Consider the following 11,019-nt stretch of genomic DNA (forward strand, 5'->3'; position numbering starts at 1 on the left):
TGGGGGAAGATACTGGAATAGAAAATGAAAATACACGGATTCTACAAATGAACATTCTCTAGAAAGATTAATATTTGTTTTTTCAAGTATTATAATTTTTTTCTTCTCTATGTACTGTTCAGTTGAAAATTTTTCCTGCTCTTCCTTTTGAACCTGATTTCCTCAGCCGGCATGAAGCAGCAAAGATGCATACAAAATATTATGATTTAGGACAGTCCCATTCTAGGGTGAGCTATCTTGATATAGCATGCCCTGTTTTCTCACTTCTTCGTAACTGTCAATGTCTTTAGGCAGAGACAAAAATGTGCTGTCAATCGGACCGTTGGTTAATCCTCTATCGACACATCAAACAGAAAAAAAAATATTATTGTACGTGTGTTTGTATTTTGCAGCACTGATGTATACTTTAGGGGTAGACAACATTTCACAGCTGTTCTAGAGTTGTGGTATAAGAAATACCACATGTTTTTGTCCATTTCTCCCTGCACTATAATATTTCTGTCTTACTTATCTCTGAATCATTCACCATGTGCAAATACTGTCTTAATTTTAATGAGTATTCAATAAATAGGAAATGATTCTATATTCAACAATGTAGAAATTTATAAAATTCAGGTATGGGAAAAGTTCATAGTTGAAAGATATATCCTGTTAGAGCCTCTACATTTCAATTTGTTACTTTAAAAAAAATCTATTATTTGGGAGTTACACTAGAGTAAGTTTTTTTCTCAAAGTTCTTGTAGTCATTGTTGCAGAGATAAAATATTCTATTTTAAGAATAAATGCTAGAGTTAAATCACCACACATATATTCAATTCTAAAAGTTACCTGTTGTACTGAGATGGATTCAGTGATTTATATAATGTACCTTTTCCAAAATTGCCATTAAGGCAATTTAAATGAAAATGAAATTAAATTAAATGAAATTTCTAATTTGCAATAATCATAGGTGCTGTGACATTTAAAAATCATTCATCTATACCTGGTTCTTTATTCACTAGTTATCCAAATTATCACATAGATTGAACTTCTCAAACTTGGAGATGTAATGAAATGGTTCCTTGGTAAACTTCCAGATGGACCATTGTCATCATCGGGTAAGACTGGGTTGTAATCACATAATCACAATTAGCCCCCATCTCTGTGGTTATTCAAGTGCCAACCCTAAAGATCAGTCTCTGGATGACCATGCTATAAGGGACAATAACTTGCAAATCAGTGAACTGTACTTCTGTGTATGCTTTCAGTCCCCAAAGAAAGTGTCCCTGAACTAAGTCTTTTATGAGGACAGAAAGGAGGAAAGGAATGGTCTGCTTGGAATAAGAAAGCTATGTGTGAGGGGCTTCCCTCGTGGCTCAGTGGTTGAGAGTCTGCCTGCCGATGCGGGGGACGCAGGTTTGTGCCCCGGTCCGGGAAGATCCCACATTCCGCGGAGCGGCTGGGCCCGTGAGCCATGGCCCCTGAGCCTGCGCGTCCGGAGCCTGTGCTCTGCAACAGGAGAGGCCACAGCTGTGAGAGGCCCGCGTACAGCAAAAAAAAAAAAAAGAAAGAAAGAAAGAAAAGAAATCTATGTGTGAAAATACCTGCTTTAGTGACTAGATGAGAACAATGTATAGTTGTCATAGACACTGTTTATATGAAAATAGATGTTAATAAAATGATAGAAAATGGCCTCATATCTAAAGAAGTTGGACATTCTACCAGAAATGTTTTTATTATGTATTCATTTAAATTTCCTTAAAAAATGGTGCCAAGGAGAAATACAAACTTTAGCAGAAACAAAATTCAAAATTAGTAAAGTGTGAGTAAATGAAGTTTTGATGTACTAGAAAAATTGCAGAAACTCATTATTTTAATTACTGCATCTGTGATCAGGTACCAGCAAATAGCTCTGCCTGTGGTATCTTTTATATGTCTTTATTATATTACTTACAAATTATAACTGTTTGCTTTCTTGTCAGTCTCTCATCATAGGGACTTCATTCATTTAATTCATTCAACAAATATTGGCCTACCCTACTCTATGCCAGGTGCTGGGGATACAGCAGAGGACCAGATAAAAATACATGCCTTAAAGATGATATTTTAGTGGCAGAGACAGAAGTAAAAACTAGACAAAGCAAAATATATCATATGTTGGGATTTCTCTAAATATTGTTCTTTGCATCACTAGCATCTACCACAAGGCCTGGACGTAGTAGACACTCAAACTACTCACTGCTGGCTTGATTTACTTTTGTGATTACTCAAAGGAACAGAATTATAATTCTTGAATTTACCATTGCTTTTAATTGTGAACAGCTACTGGAGTGCTGATACCAGTCAACAAATATACAGACTTAGGGTAGAGGATGATGGAGTAACTTCCAGGACAAAACTTTAGTGACCATGAGCTCTATTATCTGTGAGTAAAGTAGCCTGGTAGATTCATTAATTTGGTGACCTTAACAGTTGATATAATTGTACTATGGAGCCCAAATAAATGGAGATTGTATTGTAACATCTGTCTGTTATGCTCTTTGAAGCTAGCAATGAACATAAACACTCTGGCCCATACACATCTTTGACTCCATTATTTCTCTATTGTCTTAATGTTGAGTGTCTTGAGAAGTATCAGGTTAATTCACTTATGTTTTCATAGAGTATCCAAACATTTGGCCTTTCCACTTCTCAGTTAGAATTCTAATCATAAACAAAGATGACCAACTGTAACCTGCCAAGGTCCAATGGAAGATATTTTAGAAAATAACACACAATAGTTACGTGTCGGGTAGTTCTTAGAACCTAGATGAAAGGCTGCGTGTGTGATGAGAATCTGTGCACGGCTCTCTGGAATCCAAGTTCCCGTGGGCTGGCTGAAGAAGAATGCTTTCAGGGCTTGTGAGGTGGATGTTGATGGAGCCTAGGGAAAATGGTAGACATTCCTGTTCTTACCCCAACTCCCAACCTTCTACCAGGCTTATAAGGGCTGAAATTCCCCAGCAATTCTGCAGCACCTCTCTCACATACACATAGACATTCATAAATGATTAATAATAGCTCTGATTCTTTAGTACCATAGTACAAGCTTACCTTGGAGATATTGTGGGTTCGGTTCCAGATCACTGCAATAAACTGAATATCGCAATGAGTCATGAAATTATGGTTTCCCAAGGCATACAAAATTATATTTACACTATACGGTAGGCTATTAACTGAGCAATAGCATTATGTCTAACAAAACAATGTACATACCTTAATTAAAAATACTTTATTGCGAAAAAAAAATGCTGACCATCACCTGACAACACAAGGTTACCACAAACCTTTAATTTGTAAGAAAAAAATGCAGTATCTGCAAAGCACAATAAAGCTAAGAGCAATAAAACAAGGTATGCTTGTATATTTCAACAAATTACATGGGAAAAAAAGATACAGATTACAAAAGCAATGCACAATCTATCCAACAAATTAGTAAATTAGAGACAAACCAAAGGAGAAAATCAAAATCCTCTGTAGTTCTACTATCTGGAGTTAACAAAGGAAAACATTGAACTACACCCCAGGTTTTTTTTTCTATGCATGCACAAAATTATGTTTTGTTTTGTTTTTTTTTCAAAATTGGGATCATACAGTGAATACAGTTTGGTAACTTGCGGGACTTCCCTGACGGTCGAGTGGTTAAGACTCTGCTTCCACTGCAGGGGGCATGGGTTCGATCCCTGGTTGGGGAACTAAGATGCCGCATGTGCCGTACAGTGAAGTTTGGTAACTTGCTTTAAAAAAAATTAAGACTGAATCTTACAAACTGAATCTTACAAACATCAGTGCTTTCATTTTTTTCCCATTACATGAAATTACCATAATTTATCCTTTGTTGCATAGTTGGTTGTCCTGAATTTTCAATAATATACTATTGTCAACAATATACTATGATCTTTCTTTAACATGAACACTCCACCCACATCTTTACTGGTGGGTAAGTGGTTGGTGCTTCTCCCAAGCTAGGCCCTAAAGCAACCTCTCTTCCAGGTTGGGGCTGGGGGTCAAGGGAGGGAGAGAGAGGGAATGCCTGGCCACTGCTCTGGTGTTCTGGAGAGAAGCCTGAGTACTGGCTGCCCTCAGCAGAGGACTCAATGACTTTTCACGGCTGGTGACCACACTGCTGCTTGCAGGGAGGGAGAAGAGTCAAGTCAGAGAAGTGTGTGTCATGTAATTCAGGCATTTTAAAAAAAATTTTATTTTATATTGGAGTATAGTTGATTAACAATGTTGTGTTAGTTTCAGGTTGTTTCTAAACTAGGCCCAGCTGTTCCATGCAATTGCACCAAGCATCTTTTTTCCCGACTACACAGAGCCATGTCTTGGCTGTGTTCTGAGATCTCCAGGAACACACCTAGTCATTAATAGGAAACACATTCATTTAATATTCATGAAGCAAGAGAAAGATTGATTCCTTCATTCTTGAACCAAAAAAACCCTCCCAAAACTCAGCAAATAGATTTTAAGTTCCATAAGGGCAGGGAATGTCTGCTTTGTTTGCCACTGTGTCCTCAGTGCCTAGCACATTTCCTGGCACATAGCAGGTAATCAACACATATTTGATGAATAAAGAAAAAACATGAAGTGAAATTATTGGGTTGGCCAAAAAGTTTGTTCAGGTTTTCTTGTAAGATGTTATGGAGAACCTGAATGAACTTTTGGCCAACCCAATATCTCAATCCGATAGCCAACTGGGGCTTGGCTCTGCTTTCTTCTGAGAGGAACAGGGCTCATATAGGCTTATTTCTTCAATCCTGCTGGCTAACTTGGAGAGCAGGGATACAGGACTCTGAACCTGACCCAGGTACTATTGTATGGGGACTAATTTTCTCTGTGTTGAAACTTGGCCGGCCTTATTTAGCTAGAGAATCATGAAGCCTGCACTTTGATACATTTTTCCCCTACAAAAGGACCCATAAAGGAAAGAACCATTTCCCAAAGGATCTGTGTGGACTGCAAGATCTTGTTCCTTTTAGTGGCAACAAACCAGCTTGGAATCCTTTACTAGTGGATGGTGTTGTGTTAAAACTTTTAGAAGCATTCTAAGCCTCAAAATATTAGACCTCTGTGATGGATGAGCAGATGTTTCTCTGATGACTAGTTGCTGTGCTTCTAGAAATAGCCTCAATGAATAAAACTAATACAATTTTATTCATTTCAGCACTTACTAAGAACATCTTAGGTATCAGCTTTGAACCAGATATTAGAAATAAAAATACAAAGAAGAGATGATCATAGATATACAGGATAATACATAATTATCAGACAGTGTGGCAAGTGATACAATTGGGTATAGACAGGGTGCTGGGGCAGCACAGCTTGCTAATTCATCTCGGTGAAGCCAGAGAAAGTTTCATGGAGGTGAGCCCATTTTGACATGGGGTTTGAAGGATGCGTAGGAGTTTGTCAGGCAGAGAAAGGGGGAGTAGAAGTTCAAAATGAAGAGACTTACACAAGCCAAAGTTCAGAAGGGAATGGTGCATTTGGGACAGATGAGGCCTTTACAGTGGTTGGAGCAGAGGGTGTTGGCAGGAGAGATGAGGTTTAGAGGAGGATTTCAGATGCATCATCAAAAAGGCAATTAAGGAGTTTCTACTTTGTTGTGTAGATAATGAAGGTTTTGGTAAGGGACATTTTTCCTTCAACCATTAGTATCACCAGGCCAAATTAAGATATTTCTTCTTGATAATGATCCATCAAGAAGACCAAGAAGACTTGATTTTCTTTTCATTTGGGTTTTAGGCTTTTACATCTTCTCTTAATCCTGGTGGCATAATAATCTGTCTCCCTTAAGTTTTCAGTTTTAGCTTTTGTTCATTTATTTGTTATTTGTTTTTATATCCTAGGTGTTTTCAAAGATATCTTGTTTGCTCTGCAGTTGTTCATTTAGAAGTTAAAGCTGGGCTCAGTGATTAGACTTGTTCTAACCTATAGCTGGGACCATTTATGGAACTTATTCTACAAAATGATCTCTTTAGCATCATGAGTGGTCAGGAAATGGACACATGAGACCAAAATCTACATTGTTATTGTTAAGTCTCAATGGTAATGAAGAGGGGAACCCATTTCCTCAAAGCCCTTAGGAAATCCCATTGCATTTTGGAATATTTTAGCCAAGTTAAGGTTAGGGTAAGAGATGAAGGAAAGGGAATATGAAAGAGAAAACATTGGTATCATTGTAGTTACCAAGCAGAAAATTCTAAAAGTAACATTCCAGAACAATATAACATACCATGTGCAAATTAGTATCAGATGCTCTAAATAAAAATTTTAAAACTCTATAGTTTATCCAAACTTTAGCTTATCTATACTTTATTTGCATAAATAAACTTTAGTTTTTTTCATTGAAATTTACAAATGTGTGTTGGTTTTGAATTTTCTCTTCCCAGAAGTAAGAAAAGGTCTGTTACTAGGATCAGTGTTTGTCCTCTCTTGGGTATATGTGCACATACCTATTTGTGCACATTTGACTTGCCAGATAAGTTAACATTTTTGTAGTTCTGATGTCAATTTAAATTCAAAGGATTCAGATGTCTACATCAATGTTTCTGTGACTGTTCATTTCTTTTTCTCAGTATTTTGCAAAATAACATCACTTTGTGGAAAGTGAAATGAATAGCATAAAGCAGTTTGTTCAGTTAAAAAACTATAGGACTGAGCTTTGTGACCACCTAGAGGGGTGGGATAGGGAGAGTGGGAGGGAGATGCAAGAGGGAGGGGATATGGGAATATATGTATATGTATAGCTGAGTCACTGTTATATAGCAGAAAATAACACAACAATGTGAAGCAATTATACTCCAATAAAGATGTTAAAAAACAAAACTATAGGACTGAGAAAATGTCTCTCAGCTGATTTCCGTATTTTGTTTTGCAGGTGACAATGGCCAGCATTGGAATGAATAGGCAAGATTTTATGGGTGCCTGTGAAAGAACCCTTTTTACTCTTCGAATGGCAACATGGAATCAAATCTTAGATCCCTGGGTGTATATTCTTCTTCGGAAGGCTGTCCTTAAGAGTCTCTACACATTTACTAGACGCTGTTGTGGAGTACATATCATCAGCTTACATGTTTGGGAGCTTAGCTCCATTAAAAATTCCTTAAAGGTTGCTGCTATTTCTGAGTCACCAGTTACAGAGAAAGTAACTCAGCAAACAAGCACCTAGTTCAGTACGATGGTAAATAAGTGTAGGTCTAGGACCAAATTAAGGAAAGTTTTGGCAATATTTCAGTTAATGTATAAATATAGAAAGCCTAACTGGAAAAATCAACCCTCAGCCAGATAGTTTGGGGGGGCACTTTTGTCAGATTTGGCTTTTGAAATTTGTTAAATTAACTGTATAATTGTGCATTTTCACATGTTTTTGTCAACTGGAGGTAAACGTGATGAAATAATGCCACAGGAGTCAAGTTGAAAACAATTTGGGGCTTATCTGTGTTATTGATGCTTTTGGAACAAGTGACTCTCTTGAAGCCTGTAGCATTTACTTGGCCTACTACCTGTACAGTGAAATGGCTATTTGGGGGTGTCACTGCTCTATAGCAGTTCCTTATAGACTAAGCACAGTGAAGCGGAGCACCCTCTTTTGATCTGGTCTGTTTTACCCCAGATTATGTAGCCTCAATTAGTGTGTTGTCATGTCACAGTGGATTCGTTGTGGCTTTTTATAATGACTTCCACGTACGTGAGGTGTGGCTGTCAGTTTGCCTGATCTTGTGAGCCTGTTTAGAATGAGCCTATCCTTGTCATATTTGACAGATATGACTGCTTGCATTTATTATTATGGAGGTCAAGTGTTTGAAGATATTCTTGTTAAGTCATAGTTTTCAAGTAATCACCATTTCCTCTGAAAATTCTAGTGTATAGCCAATAATTTTTAGAGAAACAAAGGCTCTGTGAGCACGTGTATAGGTGACATGCATTATAGCAGTTCCTAAGAAGCTCTGCCATAGATAATGCAAAACAGAACTTAAACCCCAAGTGATAGGTGCAAAGAACATTGGCAAATGCACTTTACCTTTAGAGTCATTGACACAGTGTCATTTCTATGTCAGGGAACAAAAGAAACACAACCTCTAGAGAATAATATTCAAAGACCACCTGCAGCTAGCGTGGCTCTTTCCACTTACACACACACACATACACACACACACACTCTCTCACACACACAAAGAACTTCAGAGGGCTCCTTAAATCTGTAATGTGGCATCTTCTAAAGCCTGTGCTACCAGTGCCAAGGAGAGGGTTGGCAATTAGCAGGCATTTTGAGACCCTTATAATGGCTAACCAAGAGATCAAGGGTTGGAATCTTTCCCCAAATTTCTCAGTGATATTTTAAACTTTATTTTTGCTTGTTTGTATAACTTAACCCAAAGAATTTTAGTAATCATTCAAAATGTAGTGGGTCTATCACAGCATAGAGTAGCTAGTTCTGCTTTATAATAGGGAAATGCATTTCTGTAAAAAGAGTCCCTTCATTAACTGGGGTCTGTTTTAAAATTAATCTTCCCCGTGAGACTGATTTTAGATTCTCTAGGAAATCTGTGCAGTTCAATTAGACTTAAATTATTATTTTCACAAATTTTTGCCTTTGACTGGTAATTTACATTGGAAGTTATTGTTAACTTTGGTCAATGTTGGTAAACTCTAATGAATACATTAAAAGAAATTGGGGCTTCCCTGGTGGTGCAGTGGTTAAGAATCTGCCTGCCAATGCAGGGGACACGGGTTCAAGTCCTGGTCCGGGAAGATCCCACATGCTGCGGAGCAACTAAGCCCGTGCGCCACAACTACTGAGCCTGCGTGCCACAAGTACTGAGGCCCGCACGCCTAGAGCCTGTGCTCCGCAACAACAGAAGCCACCACAATGAGAAGCCCGCGCACCGCAACGAAGAGTAGCCCCCGCTCGCCGTGACTAAAGAAGGCCCGTGTGCAGCAACGAAGACCCAACGCAGCCAAAAATAAATAAATAAATTAAAAAAGAAGAAATTAAGCAAATAGCCTCAGTGAAGACTTAAAGACAACTATCTTTTTTTTTCCCAATGAATTTAAAGTAGGGCAACATACATATATACACTGGCATATGATATTCTTAGTTTATGACCAGTAAATGATGAATCATACAAATGCAGGTCATTCTCATATATAGAGTACCGAGTAGGTGCTTGATACTTGCCAAAACTGGAAAGAATTTCTTGGTGCAAATGAGCATGGATGTGCGAAGTTTTTGTGCATTTTTAAACTGGCAATTACATACTGGTTATTTTAAGATATATATATCTTCAGTGTATATACTTAAAAAAAAGCCATTGCAGTTTGTTATCGTTGTTGTATTACATACATGTTCTCATGTGTTTTAGGAGCACTTAAAGACTAAAAGAACTTGTAGATGGTTTAGAGGAGATATGTATCTCCTACAGTTGCTTGAGAGAGTGTTGGCGTTTTGTGAGAAGAGGCACAAGGCACCAAAGCTCCATCCTTTCTTCTCAGGCTGGGTAGCACGCTGCAGCAAACACTCCCATAGAGCCTGACCTGGGAGAGATGTGGAGGAGAAACCCTCATTCAGAGTTTTAGGCCTCTTCTCCTTGTGGCTTCTACTCAAATGACAGAATTGTTGCTCTATTTCATGACCCTTGGTCATGATGTCACTCTGGCCATGTGTGTCTGCATTGAGGAGATATTGTGACATGCCCATGTGTGGGAGAGTATGAGCTTAGCATGCAAGATTTTGGGAAGTGACAGGGTGGTTATTCTCTGCATAACCTGGAAGGGTTATCTCTATTATCTGAGCGTAGGTTTAGGGTAACTAAATTGGTTTTATGATGCTGTTAAACTCAAAAAATAAACACCAAAAATTGAAAAAACAATTAGTCAAAGAATATGTGTGTTTACATTGTGTTAAGCTTTTTTGTCCACAGAAAATGAAATAAAGTGAACACAACAATATGCATATCTGACTTCAGAATTTTATTTCTGTTATTATATGTATTTCAGTGTAGTTTGACAATTTATTATATAAGGAATAATAAATGGAGCATCTACCAATAACTTTCATATATTTGTTCAAAGTAAATAGTGTTCAGCAAGTTCGCCAGTTTTGAAGTTTTACACTCTATTTTAAAATTTATCATTAGACCATCAGAGTAACTGAATTTCCCTTCTCATTGGATTAAGTAGTAGCTAGGCAACTTCACATGCAGTTTGATCAAATTATTTCTGGGTAATTATATTACTCTAGGCAAATTACTTGAAAATACCAGACTTTTTCTGATGTTAGTGAACTCTAAAAAAAATGAGATCAAAAAACCCCCAACAGCACATGGGTTTTTATGCTTGTGAATGCAGAGACAGATAATGCTGATTCATAATTAGCTGTAAGTGTATCCCAAAACATCAGATTTTTTGCTGATGGATTTAACTAGGTGATAGAAATATGTTCTTTAGACATTTTTTCTAAAGGCAGAAAGTTGCTTCTAACTATCTGTATTGCTGAAGTGGAAAATACTTAAAACACACACACACACACACACACACATACATACACAGATATATCTGTCTTGTAAAACATATGGTCTTGTTTGATTATTTTCAGTCTTAAAATGAAAAATTTACTTTAGTTTTGTGCTAATCTGAGTTTAGAATCCAAATAAGATTATTTGTTAAATAAAGTGAACTTTTTGTGAAACTTATTGCTAGCATCACCTATATCACAATTATTGCTCTAAATTAATTGTCTAAGGTGAGAATATAAAGGATGGGAGTGTACATTTTCCTTCTCCCTCATCTGGAGGTCAGAATATTTTACCACCTGGTAAAGAATAGTGTTGGACTTCAACTTGTTATTGACATATTTTAACAGTAGATGAAATGTGTTACGTGAATAAATGTATTTTGTTCTCTTCATACTTGTTGGATTGTATAAGAGAGTAAAGAGTGATATGTGTATTTTGTGGCTTCCATCAGTATGCAATTCATGTAATTTTAGTGCTTTGACTA

General features: G+C 37.3%; 1 protein-coding gene across 1 annotated transcript in view; it reads left to right on the top strand.

The window, feature by feature from the left end:
• PTGFR (prostaglandin F receptor) overlaps positions 1–7,189 on the top strand; it is a gene marked incomplete at both ends in the record, with an annotated part of 53,141 nt that extends 45,952 nt beyond the window's left edge. Inside the window, one exon of the mRNA XM_082615560.1 lies at positions 6,899–7,189. Within this exon, the coding sequence (XP_082471686.1) occupies positions 6,899–7,189 (291 nt within the window). The remainder of the gene's footprint in view (positions 1–6,898) is intronic.
• Between the last annotated feature and the right edge of the window lie 3,830 nt (positions 7,190–11,019).

This window comes from Mesoplodon mirus (assembly GCF_964341445.2).
Source record: "Mesoplodon mirus genome assembly, chromosome: 3".
In the NCBI taxonomy this organism is placed as follows: domain Eukaryota; kingdom Metazoa; phylum Chordata; class Mammalia; order Artiodactyla; family Ziphiidae; genus Mesoplodon; species Mesoplodon mirus.